We start from the raw sequence: 23,233 nt of genomic DNA on the forward strand, positions 1-23,233 counted from the left end.
AGCAAGTCATGATTGAAGAGAGACTGAAAAAACCAAGCTTCAGGACTCAAAAAATGCAAGGATTTAAAGCTACATAAGGAGCTCCGCTTGTGGAACGTTACTGTGTTAATTCTTTAGAGAAAGAAAACAAAAGATGAGGCCAGCTGTGGAGACCATTTTTAAGGAACTCAAGGTGTCTTTGCAAACATACAACACGCAGGAGCAAGACAAAATTCTATTTCATGTAAGCATATCTTAAATTTTAAGAGACATATCTGGCAGACTTGATCCAGTTCTGAAAAGAATACTGGAGGGTAAGTATCCACGTGGGACACTGAGAATCCCCGATGTTTGTCTCATGGACAGGACCTGTGCCTGCGTGAGAACTGCCCTGCACCCAGGAATGGTGACATTATGCATTTGATCAGTCGCACCCGCCCCATGGCTGCAGCAGGAGAGCTGTGAAACACGGGCAGGAATCGGCAACTGCACTGGCAACACGGCAGATTAATGCCAGTTAGGGTGAATGAATACAGGATAGGAATAAGGTACTGTACAAGACTTTAGAGTCCATATAACGAGTACAAAATGAAAAACTAAACAAGGCTTACAGCTTTATGATTTGACTTCGTTTTCTGCCACTACCTTGAGTGGCACATTAGTATCTAGTAAGGGCTTTTATCTGTTCTAACTAACAAACAGTGCACTGGTTACTAGGTCTATCATGTCTTCGCAGAGGGACTTTATCCCTGTAGAACCACTTAAGTTCTGACAGACTGATCCAAGTTCAGTTGTGTGGGACACAGTAAGAGGAACAAACAAGAAAGCAAACTGTGTGGACTGACTGTCATCCCTGGAGACAAACATAGCAAATATTCTACAGACTGATCCTAAGTTTTTCTACATCCACATTGCACTGATGGAGGAACATTATTTATTCCCTCAAGGAAGGAGTACAATCAAGCACATTTTCCAGTTACTTTGAAAATCAGGAGGAGAAAAGAAAGGGTATTGGGATAATTCTCCTAAATGGAGACCTTCCTTTGGAAATCCAGCCTTTAAAAGAGCAAGTCACAAGTAGTTTCTAGGCCTGTCCAAGACCTGCCTTGCAAATGGCATTAGTTTGCATACACAGTATTCCATTCCACTTCCCTCCATCCATTCCCCATGTCCCCTTGTTATTGGAACAAGCCTCCAAACAGCAGGAGTGAGTGACTCTGTCTGCACCTGGGGAACCAGTGAGACTGACTATACACAAAGTGCTGCAAAGTGCACGAAGTAAACCAGCCGAACCAACGGAGCCACGCCGTCGCTCGGCTCTCCTCAGCAACCTTTGGGGTTGTATGGAGCAACAGCAGATCTACTGGCAGGCACGTGTGCCCCTCTGACTGCAATGCTGTCCCCTCTCCTGCTCCTCAGCTCAGCTGTAGGGGCCCAGCACTTACAAGATGGTAGTAAAAAACCCAAGTTGTAAGACTTGCTTTCAATTGCAGTTGAATTGAAACGCTTTACACCACAGATTCAACTATAAAATCTTACCTACTTTAGAGTGTTTTATTCTTTCCCTCAGAAGCTCTACTCAATCTTTTATTTACGTTTTATACTAAGCAATATACATATTTTGTATAAGTAAGTTAAATAAGTAAGTTAAATTACTCCGAAGTGTTGGGACAATCATTCCCATGTTTTTGTTGTTTGGAGCTACCTCAGTTAGTTACACCTAATCTAGAAGAAGGGCTTGGTATGTGATGTGACTTTCCAAAGTGACTAGTAATCCTCAATACCCCAACTGCTGGTCTCCAGAAATAATTTCCAACTGATAAATATTTCTGAAGCTCTGTTAGGTCTCAGACTGGGTAAAGCATCAAAACTTAATCATAGAATTTTTCTTGTATCAGGATATACCAGTAAAAAAAAAACCAAACCAAAACAGTAAGAATTTAAAGAACTCCAAATAGACAACATCTGCTGGATTTTTTTTACTTCCTGCCTTCCAACATTTTAAATGAGATACAGTCCCTATGCTAACTGTTAGGGAAGGGGAGGCAGAAGAGACTACCAACCAGCAAATGTGATCTTGATCCTGTAAATCCTTACTTCAGACAATACCCTAAATGCTTCTATGGAAGTTTTAAACACTCAAGGACTTGCAAAATTCTGCTGCCTTATTTCTAGAGATTCCCACACCATATTCAATACATTTTTTTTCCCCAAAGTTACTGTTTTGTTTGAAGATACTTGATCTTCCACATATATTTATATATATTTAAGGATTTTATACACCCACCAAATCTGAAGCATACATCAAATGCAAATACATCCCCAGGGTACACACTGCACATCAGAACCACATTACAAGTCTGTGAATAGTAGTCACTGCACATGTATCAAACCCAATTTTCAAGGCCTATATAAAGCGTTTTTGAATTAGGTGATACAAATCTCTTTGTCAGACCAGTTCTGGGGGCAAGCATTATTGCCAAGATTTATTTAAATCACCATGTACAAAGTGAACTTTAAAAAGCAGGTGCTGTAAAAATTCCTTGTTTACTTTTCATAAAAGAAGTTTGTAAAAATATGTGATATTAAATCATTATTTGAAGGTTTAGACTAGAGCTTTCTACTGAAGAAAACTGAAAACCATGTTATAAGCACCTGAAAACAGAGGTATAAAATGGACCCCTTGAAAATGAAGGACTAAAATTATTAAACAGTCGCAGCATCTGGATACCAGTGTAGTTCAAATAATAGATGTGAAATCAGAACAAGTGTACCACTACCATGCAATTTTTCTTTTGTGAACATACGTCTTCTGCCCCTTGAGTTTCCCAATGTAAGGTCTCTTACCAAGAGTTCAGACACAGCAATTAGAAAACAGAAGTGAACAGAAAACAAGTCCAACTAAGTCATTAGCTCCCATAGTATGAAGAGTAACTGAGACACTTAATACAACATCTTGAAAGTGACACTTCAAAAATGAGTTTTTTAGAAAAAAGCATCTCTTGTTTCTCCTAAGTGCGGCTAGACCAGAACAATCTTTTCATAAAAAAAAAAAATCAGGAAGATGCAGTGGTTTTATAATGTAATTCAGCATGTACAAAATGAAAGCATCAAAGAGTTGATTGTTCAGTAATGACCTTGCTAACTAGGGGTTGTTAAATGTGATGTCATTTTCCATCTTATATCAAGAATATGCTCAGGTTTATCAGACTCAACAACCAGAAGACAGCAACTGTGGTGAAACCAACCCAGTTAATTCTATCCCCCTTCTGCTTAGATTAACACACCCCATTCATTACAGCAGAGAGGTCCCAATTGTGTGCTTTTTGTCGCCGAGTCACAGAAGCCCCACACAGGGAAGCAAACAGCCAGCATTTATCTTGGTAGCACAAAAAATCCACTCCTCTACTTGATTTATATGTTCTTCCCAGCAGTGCTACTTAGACTACACATAGAAATCAGCTTTGTTCCCAATCAGTTATATACAGAAGAGCTTGCAGGTAAAAAGAAGACAAAGCTTTTAGTGACAATCTGTGTGGAATAAACAAGAGTTTGCTGAATAAATGCTTTGCATGTTCAGCCAGTAGCTGCTTGTTTTCATTAGAAAGAATCCCTGGCCTGTTTCCTGTTTCCCATATGGTTTGAGCTTTAAGCCCAAAGCTACACCTGAAGATCACTATTCAGACAACTAACTTCTGATCTCACGCTGAGCACAGAAGGGCACAAGACTGTAAGGACACCAGGAAGACATTTTCACTCTGGAATCATATAGACATACTGTAACAGCATGAACCGTGTGAGATAGCTGGCCTCTTGACAGAAAATGTCATCTTCCCAAATAGGAGATGATACATTTTCCACCAAGCAGGAAGCCTTAAAAATGATAAAAATACCAAGTTTTAAAGTGGCAATACTTCCCAGAGCATTTCTTGCAGTTTTTCCTTGCATGCTATTTCCAGTGATCTAAGGAGGAACTCTATATCCTGTGGCCTAAGCCATCTTAGGTACCAAGGATGACTTCTTAGAAGACAGAAAAGTTGCTTTTGAGAAGAGACCTATAAAAAGTACAATTTGGTAACTGGCCATTTTTAAAACATGACACTTCTGATAAAAGCTTCAAAGTTCCTATTTTGCTTCCTGGTCTTTCCTGCTTTTACATCGCTCTAACTCAGTACTCAAATTTTTTCATGATTGGTATATCTAGAATTGTAACTCTTTTGTATTTTCTTACATACATAAGTACCTCCCCACTAAGTATTTAGCATTTAGAGTTGACTCTACAAGCGAGAATGTTTGATCAGATACCAGAAGGCTTCATCAGGCAGCAAAGGAAAATATGGCACTGCCAAAACAAATGAGGAACCATCAATTCCACACAGCTGATGGATGTGAATCAGTTTGCACTGCAAGTATTAAAAATGCTCAGCAGCTACTATCATGGACAAGTGGAAGCCTTATGATCTTACTTGTTCTAACACACAAATATATTAGAATTTAGAAGCACTACATTTATGCATCAGCTAAGCAAAGACAAGCACTAGAGTAGCTTAGAACGCTACATAGGCTTTTAAGAACTCATTCTAATCTTCTATGGCTCTTCACTACCCCATTTTAATCACTTAACTGTTAGCTGTTAACATCAGTAAAGTAGGAAAACATTTAATCTTTGATGAAATTAAATTGTCATGTAGAGAGTGATTTCTCTTGTGTTTTAATCACGAGCCTGCTTAGCACAGCAGATAATGAGCAAGTTCCACCTTTTTGCATCTTTCTAATCCTAGTTTTATAGCATGATATGTGTACTGCTAAAACCCAAGTGAGTAAGAGTCACGGAGTGGTTCTGACAGACCTTGTGGAAAACAGAGGTGGGGAAACAAAACCAAGACTTTAAAGGCCAGAAGGTAGGTAAATTTTGGATCTAGGTTTTCTAGAGAGGTATTTAGTAAAGGCCTAATGCTGGTTTTATTACAAGAAAACAGAAGTGCTTTATGACTGATTAGTAAATACAATATAATGGAAGGGAATCAGGTGGGGCAGGAAAAGGAGAACTCACTCCTCAGTGGCAGCAGCAGCTTTGGTGCATCCATTGCCGGCAATGGACATGAACACCAGTCAAAAATCCAAATCTCAGAGCAAAAGGATTAATAGATGTGACCTTGTTTGATTTCAATGTTTGGCAGATCTATTTGAGCTATCTGTGTCCTATAACATGTAAAAATGCTACAGCCTACATCTTAACCAGAGTAAAGAGAAAACGGAATGCTTTTGATGTGCCCCATGTTGATTGGGTGGGGTTTTTATTCTTCCATTGTCTTTTTTCCCCCTTGAATAAAAGCACATGCCACTTCATGTCTGCTCAAAAGTTGATGATATCTTGGAGTCAAGCGTTTTCTCTCAGTAACTCTGCCTTCTTGAAATCAGTTGGTCACATGACAGTTATTAAAATGTATTTTAAGAAAATTCTAATGGCCAAAGGCCAACAACTACATTCAAAACCTGCTAATACATCCAGGCAGATAAGTAAAACCAAACCAAAACACACACAAACCCCAAACAGAAAAACTCCAAAAGGAAAACTGTTCCATTTGTTTACTTCAATTTGAAGTAGATATTAAGGGCATGAATGGACCAGTCATGGTTTATTTGAAAATCCCTCCATCCTCTTATGCACTGTCATTCTATGGTCAATGCCATTTGTACAAACACATTTTGTTCACGATACTCCAACTGGTGATGAAGCTCACATGGTCAGGCAGCGACTGCAGGGCTCTTTTGTCTGTAAAAGTTTGCAGTGCCTACAGACTAACTTGACATCAATACGTCCTCCCACTAGACACTGTGCATTGAAGGCCATCTGATGAACTGTGCATGAGATCACTTTAGAAATTCATGGCTAGAGTGTTTCAGCTGTCAAAAACTTCATTACAGTACACTTCACTGTACAAACACTTTAAAGAACGTTTATTAGGAAAGTCTGCAAGTCATAATGAATAGCAGAGTTCTTGTTTATGGTACCTTCTTGGCCTCTAATAACTCTGTTTGCCTCCAGTATTAAAATCAAACTGCTTTCATGAAGTTGATTACTAAAATGAGCTATGGTATGTTAACCTACAACTCACAAAATGCGACAGTACAGACATTAATTTTGCTTTTAACTGTCTGTTAAGTTGTAATCTAAGTTGTGAACATTTAAATATAATATATATCTCATATGAAAAAGCTAAAGCACAAGTGCTTCTGCACCACCCCCCTCCCGTCCCCCCACCCCTTGAGCCAAACCCACCCCAGTTCCGGTTTGGGCCCTGACTGATTTGGAATGCTTTCTTAGGCCACCCATTTCCACAAATTTGTATGCACTCAGGAAATATAAAGTCAAAAATATACAAATCTCTTGTTGTTATAAGGTTTTTGCGAGTGAAATTACCCAGGACCATGGACTTGGAAGGAGAAGGAGGGGTAAGAGAGGGAATTTACAGCAAATCTTCAAAGTTCAAAACTGGTCACTTCACAGAAAGACTGCAGGACTGGTGAAATTCTTGCTTCTAGAAAGTGATACTGTAGTGGAGAATTTTCTAGGAAAAATAAAACAGCTTTTAATAACTGGCCCGCTGGTATGAGCTACCGTGGAATAAATTAGCACAAAAAATGGAAGTCTTATAACTGTTCACTGTTACAGACGTAATCAACAAGGTCAGTCACTCTCAAAAGTTCATCTTCATCTTCCTCTGGCCCTACCGCTTCCTGCCCGCTCCCTGTCCCATTGGGCGCCAGGCTGGGGCTGGCTGTGCTGTCCTTAGGGGCCTGGGTCTTCTCGCTTGGCTTGCCAATCAAGTTCTCAATGGTTTTCCCTGGGCTCTGTCCGTTGGTGGAAGGCAAGTCCACCAGGCTGTAGTCCAAAGGGCTCTCTACTTTCCCTACATTATCAAAGTCATCTTCGTCATCGCTCTCTATCCGGTAGCAGTGCTTCTTGGGGTTGTCTTGGGGGGCTTGTGCTGCTGGCAGCTTAACTGCAGGAGTGGGGGTTTCTGCGTCGTCGTTCACGTTTTCGCCGGTGTCTTCCTCGTCGGTCTCGATTCGATTCAGGCGTTTGCGGACAGGCTTTCCTTCTTCCTCCTCATCCTCTCCTTCTTCCTCGGAATAGCCATCTGTACTTCGCCGACGTTTTCGAATCAATTGCTTTGACTCTTTTGTAGATTCATCATCTTCAGAGTTCTTAGATGTGTAGCTCTCTGGAAGAAGCAGCAGACTTAGAGTCATTAGCAAATCTCAGTGCAACATTTATTTTTCATCTTTCTCATTCATTGACAAGACAGCTCTCTGAGCACAGACATTTGTGTATCCTTCCCCAGGCTCCCCAACCAAGCCAAAAGGCTTGCATTCTTTTTATTTTTTATGTCAACTTCTAATGTAGCAAGTATCAACAATTCACAGATATTCTGTTTCCAAGCTGAGGAGCACCAGAGGCTTTGAAAGTGAGTGTGTTCTCCCCTAAAACTGGTAACTCTATGCTGGGAATAACACAGAACTATATTTCTCATCTCACAGTATGTGCTTTACTTGCACCTTGACAGAAACTCAGAACCCAAATAATGGCTGCTTTATCATAAAATTCATGCATCTACACACACACACACAAAGCTGTGCTATACCCCTGCCACCCTCAAATTATATACAACTTCTTACTGAGGCACTCAGGCCGTCAAGGACGGCTCATTTTCTGAGGAAGCCTCATATCCATTGCAACCTGCACCACTCAGCATTTGGAAAGCAAGACCTAAGGTCTGATAAGCAGGCACCCATAATCCAAAAGCCAAAGTCAGTGGCTGGCTTTGTAAAAGCTAATTAATTATAAATCATGAAGCACACCAATCACTCATTGTGTGCCTAACATTACTGAGAGAGGCTTCCTCTGCACTTGGCACAGCTCCTTAAACAAGAGATGAAATGATTCTGAACCACCAGCACACTGTCAGGGCACCAGAGACAATGCCCTTCCTCTTACATAAGAGAATCTTCAGATGCTCGTGAGATGCAGCTTTTTGACCTCTTAACAAAAAGTGGTGAAACAGTTGCATTAGTGCCAATTTTGGAATCAAAACACTTTGTGTAATAAATTCAGACATGGATGTCAGGATAAGGGGCAATGATAAATTTGAGAAGTGACTCAGTGCATCATAAAGTACCAGTGGGCTGTTTCAGAAGGAAAGAGTTTCTGAGAAACATCAAGGATCTCTAGAAAGACAATTCTCTGAAATCTTGAAATTATATAACTTTCCCTTCATGATGATGCTGACACACACCTGCTCCTGGAAATGCTGGACAGTCTATTTTACCTTCGCTATCTGAAGTGGAGAGCCTGCGTTTATGAACTCTTCTCAACTCCTTCCCATATCGGACACTTTTCTGTGAGCCATCACTTTCTGAATCTTCCTTATAATTAACTTGTCTCTTCTGATTCCGTCTTGATCTTCTCCTCCTAGTTTCCAGGTAATCATCATCACTGTAATCTGTGTAATCACCGCTCTCTGTATGAAACAAAACAGTGCTGTGTATTATTCCATCAAGGCAAAACTGCCTCACATAAAAAATTCAAGTAATTTTCCTAATTCACATATTTTCCTTATGGTGTTTTTGTTCCTCATCTCTACTGGTGTCAGAGACATCTCTCTGATTCCTGAAAGTGGAAACAACTTTACTGAACTAGAGTTGATGGTGCAACGTTAGCAGTGCCTCAGGAGAGTCTGTTCTGCTTCTAAAATTTAAATAAATTGTACTTTACTGGAAGACTTTCAAGGACAGGTAGATACAAAATGACTGACAAGATGAAACTTCAAGACCTGAGTTATATTAAGTTAACAACAAAAATCAGTTTCACTCAATCATGGGTTTGCTTAAAACAGAAACCATACAGAAGAAACTTACCATCAATCACAGTTCTTCCTGCACCAGTCTACTGCAGCTAGTATCTTCAAAAATTAAATTTATTTACATCAGTTGAAAATAGCCTCAAATCAACTTCAGCCTCTTTTCACTGAGTTATGCCAGAACAATTATGCCAAGAGACATTTCTATAAAAGTCACACACTGTTCCTAAGTTAGTGATTGACATGAGTCATAGATCAAATTGGCATCCTCTTTACTTCCTAAAATATTAGACAAAGAAACACAGCAAGTCTGCAAGAACAACCAGCTTCAGGAAGAAATTCTGTCTCTGGAGACTGAAAATAAAGCCTCTTGCAGGGCACCTGATTTCCTTAGCTCAAAATAGGCTTTAAAGCAGGATCCTGATGGACAATAATGAGGGTAAGGGAGAAATAGAGACACAGTTAAGATTATACTTTTAGATATATATGGAATGATACTGGAATCAGTTGATTTTGTCAGAGATGTGTGTCCACCAGGGAACAAACAGTTGCTCTTGTGCATTACAGAACAGATAAGCAATCTCTTTAGACTTCTGCAAGTATCTTCATTGATAAGAGCTTATGATCAGTGCAAAGATGCATTGAGGACAGGGAGACAACAATCACTCTAATCACTCATATCGTTGTCTTCAGCTGTCCATGCATGAACCTTCCTTTTGGAAATCAGTACTCCAAAGCAACTTACTCCAACACGTTCATCATCTATATTCTAGACAGACAGATGAAACACTGGAAAGATAACACACACTGCAGTAAGTTAACACTCCAGTATAGTTAGAACCTTAAATTCACATTAAGAGTGAGGAAAAAACGAGTGCTCATGTATATGGCACTTTCTAGTCTGTGTCTCAAATGAAGCAGAAACAAGGAGGACAGTCTTCAGAGAAAGATGCTGATCATGAAAAGGTTTATGAAGTGCACAGGTACTATTCTCACATTTCAAATCATGCCAACAGAAAATGAGGCAGTTGAACAAGTAGAATAAAGTGAAATATTAGGTTCTCCTGTGATGCAAGAGTCTTCAGTTACTAAAGATTTTAAGGATAATTCTATGAGAGAGAGATTCACGGTGTTAATTCTTTACTTTCAAGCCTCTCAGAAAACACAGAATGCCACACAACTGAAGTTTTCTTCCATAAAGTGATGGAAAGTGTTTCTTTCAGAATCTTTTTCATAGGTGTGCTCAGAAGGTCTTCTACTAGGTATAAAGAAGCACACTTTTGTCTCCATCCTCTTTCCTATGATTATGTGCCAAACAGGAGAAGTATAGAGGTAGCTGCAACTATCCACGGTGCTGGCCTCTAGAATCAAAGCACAACCATTTATTTAAATACATAATTACCTAGAAATGGCAAGAACCTAGTACTCAGTATCAGTTTCCTGAAAAATATTGACAGAACAAGTAGCAAACTGCTTTACAACAAAGATGACATCTGACTTGAACAAAGCAAGCAAACAAGTAAGTGTCAGTAACGACAGAAACTCAGACTGCCATTCTCCTTCTCCCCAGAGCAGAGCATTTAAAATATCAAAGATTGCTTATACTCACCAGACTCTCTGCTTGAATTGTCCTCAGACTCTTCATCTTCATCATCTTCAGAGTATTTTTTCTTGACTGTTTTCCTTCGTAACCGCCTGCTTTGCCTCATGGGCCTGGAGAGGTGTCGCCTGGATATGCGGGCACAGAACTCGGAGTCACTGTCCTCGTTTGATGGTGGGTCATCTTCACTTTCATCCAGATTTTCCTCTGATACAACAAACTCATCCTGAGATCTACTCAAAGGAAAACCCCAGACAACAGAGATTGGTATCACAACCAAAGGATTAAACTAGTACTTGTATTTTACAAGCAAGTGGTATCATTTTACACAAAATAAAAGCACTAATCTTGTAATGAGGAGCAAAGACCCAGAGAGAGCAAGCTGCCATCACTGACATGAGGTTTCAGCTGTGTATTTGGCTCTACAGTGAATGACATTGCACAGCAGACTAGAGCAGCAGGTGAATATAAACACTCTGTCAAACCAACACTGCAGATGGCATTAACACAGGACAGATTCTAGAGTGTTCATATGGTTCATTGCAATGTAATGTCTGCATAGCAGTAACTGTGGAGGGAAAAGAAACACCAACCACGTTCTAGCCAAGGTGACCTGTTCTTCACAAATTCAGCACTGTCCCACACAATTTCTGATAATTAGAATATCGTGTCTTAACACAAAACAATGGCTCTAATGTAAAACATGCACCCCACAATCTAATAAACTTGTAACATTCCCGTAACTTCAAGTGAGCCGAGGCTTTTTTAAAAACCATTGAGCACTGAAGGTACACAGTCACTTGAATTTGGTTGCCAGCTGAATTTAAATTCCAGTGTAAGATGCAGAAGGCCCAAAGCAGAGGATGGAGTTGAAAATGCATGAGCACACTTTAAGAGATCAATGCACTATTAATTCTGTGACATTTCCACAAGCTACACTCATTGATTGGAAATGTCCAGTATATGTAGCTCAATTATTCAGGGTGCCACTGAAATGTCCTCAATATGGTTACAAAGTTGGAAAACAAAGCTCAAAATTTGCATTTATCTTGTATAGATTTTCCATACACTTAGTAAATTGACTCAATGATTGGTGTAAAGCTTTAAATGCTGCTGGTAAAGAGCCTACAGCCTCATGCTTGCTTTATTATGTTGCTTCATTGAGGCATAAAGTTAATCTAAAATTATCAATTTTTTTAACATCAGTAATTGCCCAGACTGAATGATGAGAAATTCTGTGGAAAGTGAGTTTCAGTCAGCCAGAGCAATGACATGTATTTGTTTTCTGCAGTATAAGCCACTTCTTTGAATGTATTCAAACTCTACTGCCTACAGAGCAGCAATCAAAAACTAATTTCAGAATCTTCCTGTCAGGTTTTGTGTGCTCTAAATAATGAAAATTTTCCTCTTCCCATTTCTAAATGACAATTAGGCCAAAAAAATCTCACAAAATAGGAAATTTTAACTCTTATTTTTAATAGGGAACAACCAGTCTCATTTTAGCTACATTTTTGTTACAGATTTCTGCTCGACAGTCACATAAGCCAGAGAACTGAGCCCACCTGGCTCCTTCACTAACAGAAGCCTGTAGTGAGGCCTCAAACATCACAGTACATTCCCAGAATGTATTAGGCTTCAAATACAGATTGGATGATGTCAACACATGGATCCAGAGAACAGTTTTTCCGGTACAATGACGTTCCCCTAGGCCAGAAGGACTCCATGGTAGGGGGTTTGGAACTGGGTGATCTTTAAGGTCCCTTTCAACCCAAACCATTCTATCATTCTCTGACTCTTACTAGCACTGTGCAGCGCCATTCCAGCACTGGGAACGTGCTCCTGCTGAGCATTTCAGGGGCACTGCAGAGTTACAGAAGCCTGTAGAGGTCAGTGACTTGTGGGGAAGTTAAATAGCTAACCTACCCATCGCTGATCTTGAATTCATCCTCACTCTCTTCTTCATCCATGTTACTATCACTATCCAAGTCATTTAGTCGCCGTCGTTTCTTGCGTCGTGCTGCAGCAGCCCTTTGTGGTCGCTTGTTTTCCTTCCTTTCTTCCTCTAGGATTGTGGAAATGTCTTTTCCACGGTGACCTGTGATATTTGACATGTCTTTGCCTCTGCCAATGCCTGAATTCAGTGACAGAAAGAGGAAACAATATCAAGTTTATTTTCTTGTTTAACTTTCTACAGATCTTTCTTGCATGTGCCTAACTTCAGTTTATTTTCTGTCAAGCAGAATATTTTCTTGTCAAGCAAGACTCTGTCCAGAGTCTTGCTCCTGACACACACAGCCCAGCTGTGGTCACTTGGAAATATTGAGGTCCATGCAGAAGGCCATGGTTAAGTGTCTGCATTCTGATGCTCAACTCCAACCCACATTATTACCACACCAGTGCCTTTTGAGAGGGCAGTTACCAGAAAATACACTTTTGTAATGCTGAATATGCTTCTTGGGAGATGAAGGGTTTGAGTTGTGGTTCAGCCAAGAACTGGAGTTTTTGAAAAGGTGCTTTAGTGTTGAGACTTGGTTATGTTTACTATAATGGACCTTGTGTTACACACCCACAGACACACTATTTTCAGATGGTCTGCATACATCATGAGCTTCTGAAACTGGTGAGTGCCTGGAGATGCCACAAGCCAAACAACTGAAGGACAATGTTTCATAGCTGTTTTCTTCAGGCAAGTTAAGGTGATGCAGAAGCACAAATCCACCTCCATCCCTCAGACAGTGTTGAAGATCTCCGTTTTGGTCCCATGTTGCCTTAACAGGCAATAAAGAACAGACTTTTACTTTATTCATGTTCAACTGAGAAGTGCTAGTAGAGCTGGATGAATATTTAGACAATTTGGTACACTCAGTCTTTAGAGGGTCCAACTGCAGACCAATTTGTGAGCCCTCTTTTTACAGGGGACAAATGTCAAATTTGTCACTGCTGTCAATTTCCAATCTCAAATCCAAAACTTACTCATTACATATATAAAAACCTGTACAAGTTGGATTTAACTATCAACTTTTACTAATTTTCTGGCATCTTCTGGCAGCATGGGATGGCCATTCCTAAGGGAAATTATTTAGTTCACATTGAAAAATCCAGCAGTAAAAAAATCCCAGGCAAACTTCAGAGTTTGAAGGGAGAGAATTATATTTGTTGCTTCTCATATTAAAATAAACTTGCTCTCCATCTTCTTATCACCATTCCAACACAAAACAAGTAACATCAGAAACATACCTCCTCCATCAGCCTCCTTGATATCATCTTCAATTGCCTCATCAATTGCCTCATCAAATTCATCAAACCTAAAAATAACAGCTTCCATTTACCACTTTGAAGTGAACCTTAATTAAATCGTTACAAAAACATACTTCAAAATCTGAAGAAATTACATTGCACAGACAGTGGGCTGGATACATAATTAATTAACTAAAATAATGGGCCAGAATTTAAAAAAATTGTTATTTTATTATCAAAGTTGTGTTCCTTACATCTCTTTGCTTACAGATTATTTACCATTGCCTGTCTTACTATTGAGTTACATGAACAGAAATCCCCTTCAATTTTACACAGCAGGCCTCTGAGTTTAACAATATATAATCTGAAAGTTCTTTAAAATGCTTTCAATAGTATTTTCACACAAAGTATTCATCATTTTTTCTACAACTTTTATTAGATGACATTAGCTCTACCAACCTTCAAAACAGCCTGAGAATCATCTATTAAACTCAACGTAAAATTCTTTATTCTGTCCCCATTTTCCTTCAGAACTGATTTCACATAGCTGCTTATTACTCTTAAAGCTCATGATACTCTACGGATCTGCAACATTCTAAACTGAACAGATAAAATAAAACACAATGTACAAAGTTCCTCATAAATCTACATACGTAAGTTGTAATGCAATGTTACATAACTGAATAGGACAAACAAAAGCAAAGTCTTTGAGTGTGCTTGTCCTGCAACAGCTTTTACAAAACTGCATAAATTTCTGCACCCTGAGTAACTCATTGAACGAGAACAGCAAACTGAAGAAAAAATGTACAATCCTTTCAACACAGGTGACCTCAGTTTGTTTCTTCAGTTACAAATTCAAATTCCATAAAAAAGGATTGTTACCTGTTCAAAAAATAGATGCCCTGAGCTTCAACATGCAAAAGTATTAATTTTATTAACTATATAGAAAAGACTTTTTCTTTAGATGCAAATTTTTCCTCTAGTTTTTTAAAAAGTTTTTTTTAATTTTTTCAGATACAGACAACTAACTGGACAATACATTTATTAAAAATTCCACTTCTCAGTCATGAAAGAGATTCCAGTTATATTTGCCTCCATAGGAACCGCCAGCAGTACAAGAGAAACATAAATCTAATACTTTACTCTGTTTTCCAGTAATGAACATAAAACACTTTCTCCTTTAAAAATCAGATGATGGACTTCTAATACCTTTATATTCCTTAGGAACAACTGCACGCCACTCTTAAGGCAGCTTTACCTGATGCCTTCAGTTTTAGCTTTTATATTTTTCAGAATCTCTGCTGCTTAGCGTGTAACTCTGAAACTTCATATTAGGTGTGAGTTCTCTTCACAGGGTAGTTAGACAAAACAATCCCCTCCTAGCTAGAAAATCGAGGACAACTGGACAACAAGGACAAAAAGCATAAACAACAGCGAGGGAAAGAGGGCAAGCCAGGGGACTAAGACTTCATAGCCTGGAGCTGTGGTTGAATAATTGACCCCAATATAGAAATGAATCAAAACTTATAAAAGTGTAAAAATCGTGACCAGAATCCATCTTGTATCTGATTTGGGTGTGGCCCCGGCCAGACTCTTGACTGCCCAAAGTGTATCCTTTCAATAAACACCTATTTTATTCCTTTTACTCTGTCTAGTCTCTGTTCCAGGTCAGCCTTTCCAGGCAACATATCCAGCAAAGAAATAACTCTGAAATTATACCATCAGTAAGATTAGTTCCACATTACTCAAATACTGCTTTCCCTCCACACAGCTAAAAAAAAACTCTTTAAAATGTGAGAAATCACTTAATGCTTTCAAACCACTGCTAATAAATAACCTGAGCTCAGACACAAGCTGACAGCTGCTTGTCCATTAGGTGTAATGGAACATAATTTCTTCTGCAGCTGCTTTATTCATGATGCAGGTTTTTGCTAACTTGCTCACAAGATGACTCAACAGATGGGTGATACAAAGGGATTATAGATCCTTTAGAGAACCAGAATGCTCCACAATACAGATCTGTTTCCTGGTGGAAAAAGACTTTTAGCATTTATCTTCCCCTGCTGTCACAACTCTCAGTGACATCAGTGGAACTTCACTGCAGACATAAAAATCTGACACACTGATACATACAATATTTTCACCAGCTCAAACTTATGTGGATGATGTAGTCTGTAAGGAAGATTATCACCTTTTACCAGAAGACTGATTTTTCTGAAACATTACATTCAATAAAAACTTACTCTCATTGCACAACATGAGTCCTGCTGGAGTCGTGCCACACACACCCTACAGGCAAGGGTTTTTTTTCTCCCAGTCAGATGCTGCCTGACCTGTCATTAACGTAACAGCAGATCTATGTAGTCTTGCCCATAGTCTAACATTCCTTACAGGAATGCTTAATTTCCCAAACTAGCAATAGCATTTTCATTAGTGTGACTTCTGCTGTTCATTCAAAAGTTACCAAAATCCAACAGCTAAGCAAAGTCAGACTGAGTATTCTGACCAGGCTGGAAAACCCAGACTATACAAATACTATGCCCCTCCTCAGCAGCAAAACCAGGCTGACTATACATTCAATGATGGTTACTGTTGGAAAATTTGTTATTCTAATATTGGAATATTATAATTTCTGATGATCTACTGGAAAGATAGATTTTTTTTTTTAACATTCCTAATGCATTTGGGATAAACCCCCACAATCTCTCAGGTAACCACATTCTTTTCTAATCCCAAGGGCATTCTACTTGCCTGGTGGATTGAAGATGTTACAGAGTGTCACAAGGTATTATTTAGAAAGCAGTCTATGAAAACAACTTGGTAATACACTCAGAACAAAAGTGATTATTAAGATCATGGTGAATTTTTAAAATCTTAGTGACTCATTCTGCTTTCAGAATGCAGAGTCTAAATACCTTGGCACTTTTATTTACTAATTGCATTTTTGTCAAAATTTCTCTAAAGAGTTACAGATTTTTCTAAAGAGCTGCATTTTTAGATGCACCATGTGATAATTACATTGTAAGTTTCATTCCCCTTTCATGTAAGGAAGGTCTAAGGTGGGGTGGGGGAAGAGAGCAAGGAATCTAAGGCCTTTAGACACAAGCAGAAGTCTCTCTTGCAAGAGAAAGGAGAGGTTTAATTCTCCTGCTTTAACTCATTCCAGAAACTGCAGTAGTACCAAAACCTTCTCCAGTATTCCTGAACATAACACCATATACATTTCCATTTTTTTAATGCATCACCCTTTCACTATACCACCTCATGCTCTCACAACCACCCAGCACAACCAGTATTCAGAGGAAAGAACAAAGACACTTTAGTTGGGCTTCTCTGTTAAATGTAAAAGTTTAGATGACATGTGGTGTGATGATTCAGAAAGGAAACAACAGTATGACTTTGGCTGTACAAGCTATTTTAACAAGTTGCTGACCTGTAGCTTATGCACTTTCGGGTTCTGGTAGATCTCCTTTCAAGTTTTGATTTGGGCTTTTTGGAATCTTTCTTCTTTTCTTCCTGACCTTCAGGTATTTCTGGCTCCTGTTCAGATAAGACAGAAGTGTAAAAAAGCTTTATCTCCTCCCTCCCTCCACACTCATTATGACTAAATTCGTAATATAGATTATTCATTCTGTCTAGAAAGCTCATATGCTCAACACAGCACATTGTAATATAGTACATATAGTATAGTATAACTTGTAATGTAGTGACCTATTACGGCAGTTCAGGTGAATTTGCACATTTTGCCCTTACAGGCTACATAACTTTCCAAACACAAGAGTTTAAAGGGTTCAGGCTATTGGATCATTGTGCTTATGCTGCAATGCTAATATCATGCCCCAGGTGATACTCCCAGGACTAGTAAATGTGTCAGCTGAACAAACTCTGGCCACCACCTCTACATACCAAGCACAGGGATACCTTTACACCGTGTAGTTTCAATGAAGTTTCATGCAGGTTAGTTTTATTATATTGTTTGCAAGTTATTAATTTAAAAGCAAAATAATCTGCCCTCAGGCTGCATTTTACAAATATTTGGTCTCAGCCATAGATTCTTTTCCAAGTTTGTAAAATCTGTTATTATTTTCTGGTATTCAGAGACAGGGAGAAAAAGTTGGCCTTGCTACAGCCAGGCAGAGTGGAAAATCTATGTTTAAAATGAACAAAAGTTTCATTTCAAATTGCAAATAACAGATTATATAATTCCAGGTGAAAGCATTTGGCTAAGACTTCAAGAGACTTGTTTTAAAGTGAATTTAAGTGAGAAGAGGCTGTTCTTCATGTGAATCAAAGCATTTTTCCTCTTTTCTCAAGAGAAACCAAATAAAACCATCTGTTAATGAAACGCCAAATGTTTACAGTTTTTAATCACGTGACCTTAACATCCTGAAGCTGAAGGCAAATGCTATGCTGCCTAGAGATACTACATATTCCCTCTGAATCATAAGCCAGAAACACTTGTTTCCCATCAGTTCCAAAGGAAAGCCATGACAATTAGCACAAACCTAGATAACTGCATAGCAAACACCAGAGTTAAATAACTGATTCCCACCTTTATAAACTTCTGGATATAGAGCACTTAACTCAAAATCCAACTGTAATGGGCAGGGAGGTAGTCTTGCAATCCCTCACTGGGATAGGACACTGTGTGGCATCACGTGGCTCTAATAAGCACCACAAAGCTCCCTTGGTTTCTCTACTATATTCAGTCTAAAATGAAGGGTCCAGAATCATTTCTGATCTGCATATAGATTGACTTTTCTTCACAAGATGCTACTAGCACCTCTGACACAGCACTGAGAGACTTCTTCACTGAGAAGATTGGAAAATATAACAATAATACAACACAGACTAGCTTACCTGAGGTGGAATGATGTTCTCAATACTGATACCCACGTACACCAATCGCTCTTTTCTTGAGGAGAGAAAGAAAATGAAAATAAGCTTACAGAAAGTCTGCAGATATCTAAAATAGTGCTGTAATTAGCACCATTTGAAACTCTTACTATATCACTAGGCGGAAACATTCCAAGAGGATGTTCCATGTGAAAAGTCATTGAAATTGGGATTATGTGCTAATTCTTATGTGATTACATTTTCCTGCATGTATAATGTAAGAGATTTCAAAAGACTTCTGACAATCAACAGTACTTGAAGACTGTGGGCAGGCACCACAGAAATTACTGAATTTGGGATATAAAAAGGAAGTAAAAAACCAACTGATAAATATTAATGCTGTGACAAAGATTACGTTGCCAGATCTGTAACTACCACCAATCGTGAAGCTGATGAAAGATAAAATTCAGAATCACACTGAACTGGAAAAAATATGTTAAGATAGGATGCATTCCGAAATGGATAAATTCCAGATATTAGGCCCAAGCAGGAAGAACCAGCTCTAGAAACACCAGGGGACAAATAACTGCCTATAGAGCAATTCTTTGCTAGAGAAGAACACTCTGAGCAAAGATCAGCAGAGTCAAAACTGCTGCATAAAGAACTATGATGACAGATGGATGTGCAAATAGGACAACAGCCAACAGGACACCTGAAGGACACCTGCCATGGCAGTCAGTCCTGTTCACACCTGGCTGGAGCACTTAGAGCCATCTGGGCACCACACATTCTCCAAGAAACATGTGATCCTGCTGAAGAGTTCAGAGCTAGCCAGTGGGAGTTACTGGAGGGCAGCAGACATGCCCTGTAGAGAAGGGCTGAAAAAAGAGAATGGATCAGTGTAGAGAATGCTTGACCGAAGATGGGAGAGAGAGAAGTACTCAAATACAGGACAGACTCTTGTAAGGAGAAGCAGGCTGTCTTCTTTGTCCACAGTGTGTTACAGGATTAAATCTACAGAAGCAAAATTCAGTTTAGACTTAGCTTTCCTCAACACAGACATTCTGCATCATATGAATTGCCTCGGGGACAACTCTGGCTCCTGAAGGACATAAATCTTCTTTAAGCCCTGTTGTATCTGTCAGTCTCAACTAGAGATTCATTTCCTAACACTTCACAAACAGCACTACATGGTGATCTTCATGGTGCTGAACTGAGCTTTCAAAAAAGCAGTCTCTGAGGAAGAACAGCCAGGTACCAATGCAGACTAGGGTGGGTAACCAAACTCCCATCATCATAGGTCCCTCTACAAGCCCTTTCCTAGGAAAACAAGGGGTAATTTAAAGAAATTAAGAGCACAATGAAAGTTAGTGGCATTTACTGGTGTCTGGAAGGATCCTGGATTTTTGAATTGAAGTGTCTCAATCAACCAGAATCAGACTATCAAAGTTACAGGGAGTGCTCGTATGAGCCTGTTACACTACACTTGAGTTGTAACAGGACACATCATGCACGTAACTGCAAAAACACCCAAGACATATATTAATTTTAGATATGCTTACTTCTCTGTGTTATATTCTGCAAATAGAAGCAACTATGTGTAAAAATTTTGTTTCCAGTACTTTCATTAAGTTCTAAAAAATCTAAGCAAATTTTAAAAGTCTTCTGAGCAGCCTTCTGAGTTTTCGAGTATAATATTCTTAAATAAAATGAACAAGCACAGTTCCTAAAGTAATACTTAGAAAGAGTAAAAATGGATTTTAGGTTGTTTTACAGCTAAAAAGACCATGGACTTCGACAACTTGGTATCATTATGCCTACTGAAATGACTGACTGTCTATATAAGGCATTGTCTTTGGATCCTAATGTAAATATTCCTAAGCGACAGATGAAAAGAAATCCTCATCCAACTGGGCACCATTAGATTGGTTGGATGAAGAGGAAGGATGCTGTCCAAAATCGCCACGCTCTTGAAAATTAAATAACATTTTAAGGCAAGGAATACAATTACTGAAATGAGAAAGGAACTAGAACTGCAAATATGTTAGTATTTAGCAAGTGTCTTTGATGGTTTACCCAACTTTTCATTTCTTGTAATGCAAAGCATCAAGAGACAGGAGATGAGAAAAATTAATCTGCTTTTAAACACGATCAGCAAGGTTTTCCAGTTCTTCTCCCTGGCTTGAGTATACACTGCTTAACAAATCAGCAAATGGAACAAGACAGTCCTGCTGAGGTCAAGGTCTTGAAATGAAATACAAAATTATATCAAATTAATTTCTTATTCCTTTTGTGGCAGACAGGAGCTCAAGACTTTAACCAAGAGTTTAAACATTTGAACCAAGGTGTCTCCAAGGGCAGCAGCAGATAAGCAATGTCTGGTTATGTCTTCCTAGGCAAATTCAAGAAAACATTTTATCTCAACTACATGGCTGCAAAAGCTGCTACAGGGAAATCATGAAAGTGTGTATGAAAGCAAGTACTCCACTTGGTTTGGCCTGGGAGAATTAGACAAGTAGCTCCTAGAGGGATTTTCTGTCAAGAACGTCTCAGAGTAACTAATATAGATTAAAAGGGAGATCCTAAAAGGCTTTAATGTCCACTCCCTGCAGCTGCTGGTAGGACATGATTATATAGAAGTTAGTCTGTACATGAGAAACCTGAAATTCAGCCAGGTTGTTGTGGTAGCACCTTCAATTCATGAACAAGAAAAGGGGGGGAAAAAAAGGTATGATTTCATCCATGTATTTGTAAGTCAATGGGAAACCTGAATGTTTCATTTAAAAAATCAGTGACTTAACAGTTTGGGGATGCACAAGCATACGGCTGAGCAGCTGAATCAGCCTCAGTCATTCCTGAGAGCTGGAAAGAACACAACATCATCACTACTTCAAAAAGCATGACAGCAACACTGGTCCAAAGAACCTGTTAGGTAGACAGATCCATAATGACAGAGTTAGATTTCTTCTCTTTGCTAAAAAGACAGACACCAACCACACACTGAGTTTTCAGAAACACTGCATTCAAGTGTGTCTGTGCCCCAAGCAACCAACCTGCTTTAATGTACACACTGACCTGTAATAACAACTATCATTTCCTCTGACATTATGATTCTTCAGCCTTTTACCTTATTATTTGCTACAATACAGAAGTAACTTGGAAGACTTCAATATTCAACTATTGCATTGTGAAGCCTATTGTAACTCAAGCTTATTTCTACGAAAAAAACATTGGAAACTAACTAAAAAACTCAATTTTATGACATACAATATAAAGCATTAGGTTTCTTTGATATGAGGATCAAATTGCAAAACAGTTGTTAAACATCTGTTTCAGACACTGAAAACTGCTATGATATCAACTGTATTCTCTCCTGTTGCTCTCAGAAGATTGTGTTTTTATGCAACACTGGTGATTTCAAGAAAGCAAGACAGACTGGCAAAAGCTTGCATTCCATGTAATGTTTGCCAGCAGAACATTTACCAAAGTAGGTCCAAAAATACTGTTTACTAGTAATGAGCACTCCCACCATAAAGCAAAGCAGCAGAGTTCCTGTGTATCCCATACTCCTGCACAGATGGAGGCTGTGTATTTGCTGAGTTCACTCATAAAAATAGCTGATAATTTCATTCCCACGGCTACAAATTCAGCAGAACTGGCAATGGATAATTTCATCACAGTATGATCTAGATACACACTGAGCAGAAGTAGTGACATCAGGAACAGTTGGTACTTGATCTGTCACTATCATTGTTGCTGTTGCAACAGCAATAACAAACAGATTTGAAGAAAGCTGAAAGCAGACACAGATTGTGCTCCCATCTTTCCAGCACTGACTCACTACATCTGATGTAATATTACAGTCCCTGCAAAAAAACATAAGCCAGCACAATTACTTTCTTTAAAAGAGTCTCACCTTCTGGTGAAATTTGCCTTTTAAGATAAAATTAATGCAAAGTTTTCTTTAATAATGCATACAGATGTTATTAAATTCTGCAAAATACTCAAAGTATGTCCTGAAAGGTATAAATCATGCAGACTGTTTCATGTCCCTCATTTCCAGGTCTGAAAATTGCCAATAGAATGTTCCAACTGTTAAGGCTGTTGTTCCTAAATGCAGTAAATACATTTGCATTCAGCCTCTGGTAATGGCAGAGTGATGACAGCTGGTCAGAGCAGGGTGATAATAATGCCGAGGTTGTGACTTCAATTGCTGCACAGGCCATTCACTGAAGAGCTGAACTCGATGATCTTTGTGCGTCCCTTCCAACTCAGAACATTCTGTGATTCTGTGAAACTTCACTGACCCACTACCCTACAGCAGTTGCTGCATAATCTTGTATGTTAGGCAGAGTTTAACAGAATCTAAACAACTTGCAAATCCCACAATAATCTGGATGCCCTTTGGTGCAAAGTCAAGATTTAAATTTGCTTACAGCAGGAACTCTACACATGACTGACAGTCAGGTGAGCCAGTGCTGGAAACCCTTTAACCATTGGTATAAGAAAGTCAAACTTGTGTTCAGGCACTTTAACCAACGTTTATACAAATATATATATATATATAATACATATATATATATATATATATATATAATACAAATGTATTTGCTTATCTTTTCTAGTTATTGTACTTCTCCTCCCTTCTTGCAATCTGCCCCACCACTGAGCCAGCAGTGGGAAGTCAAAATTGGTCTTACCAATTCCCAGTCTCATC

At 38.9% G+C, this 23,233-nt stretch overlaps 1 protein-coding gene across 1 annotated transcript in view; it reads right to left on the reverse strand.

Annotated features, from left to right (window-relative positions):
• Positions 1-5,917: 5,917 nt before the first annotated feature.
• The window catches only part of RSF1 (remodeling and spacing factor 1), a 60,864-nt gene continuing 43,548 nt past the window's right edge, over positions 5,918-23,233 (reverse strand). Inside the window, exons 10-16 of the mRNA XM_014887356.2 lie at positions 18,541-18,595; positions 17,114-17,220; positions 13,681-13,748; positions 12,367-12,574; positions 10,453-10,676; positions 8,313-8,504; positions 5,918-7,208 (exon numbers count right to left, since the gene is read on the reverse strand). Coding sequence (XP_014742842.2) covers positions 6,634-7,208; positions 8,313-8,504; positions 10,453-10,676; positions 12,367-12,574; positions 13,681-13,748; positions 17,114-17,220; positions 18,541-18,595 — 1,429 coding nt within the window. The 3' untranslated portion in view covers positions 5,918-6,633. The remainder of the gene's footprint in view (positions 7,209-8,312; positions 8,505-10,452; positions 10,677-12,366; positions 12,575-13,680; positions 13,749-17,113; positions 17,221-18,540; positions 18,596-23,233) is intronic.

This window comes from Sturnus vulgaris, chromosome 2 (genome assembly GCF_052056855.1).
Source record: "Sturnus vulgaris isolate bStuVul1 chromosome 2, bStuVul1.hap1, whole genome shotgun sequence".
In the NCBI taxonomy this organism is placed as follows: Eukaryota; Metazoa; Chordata; class Aves; order Passeriformes; family Sturnidae; genus Sturnus; species Sturnus vulgaris.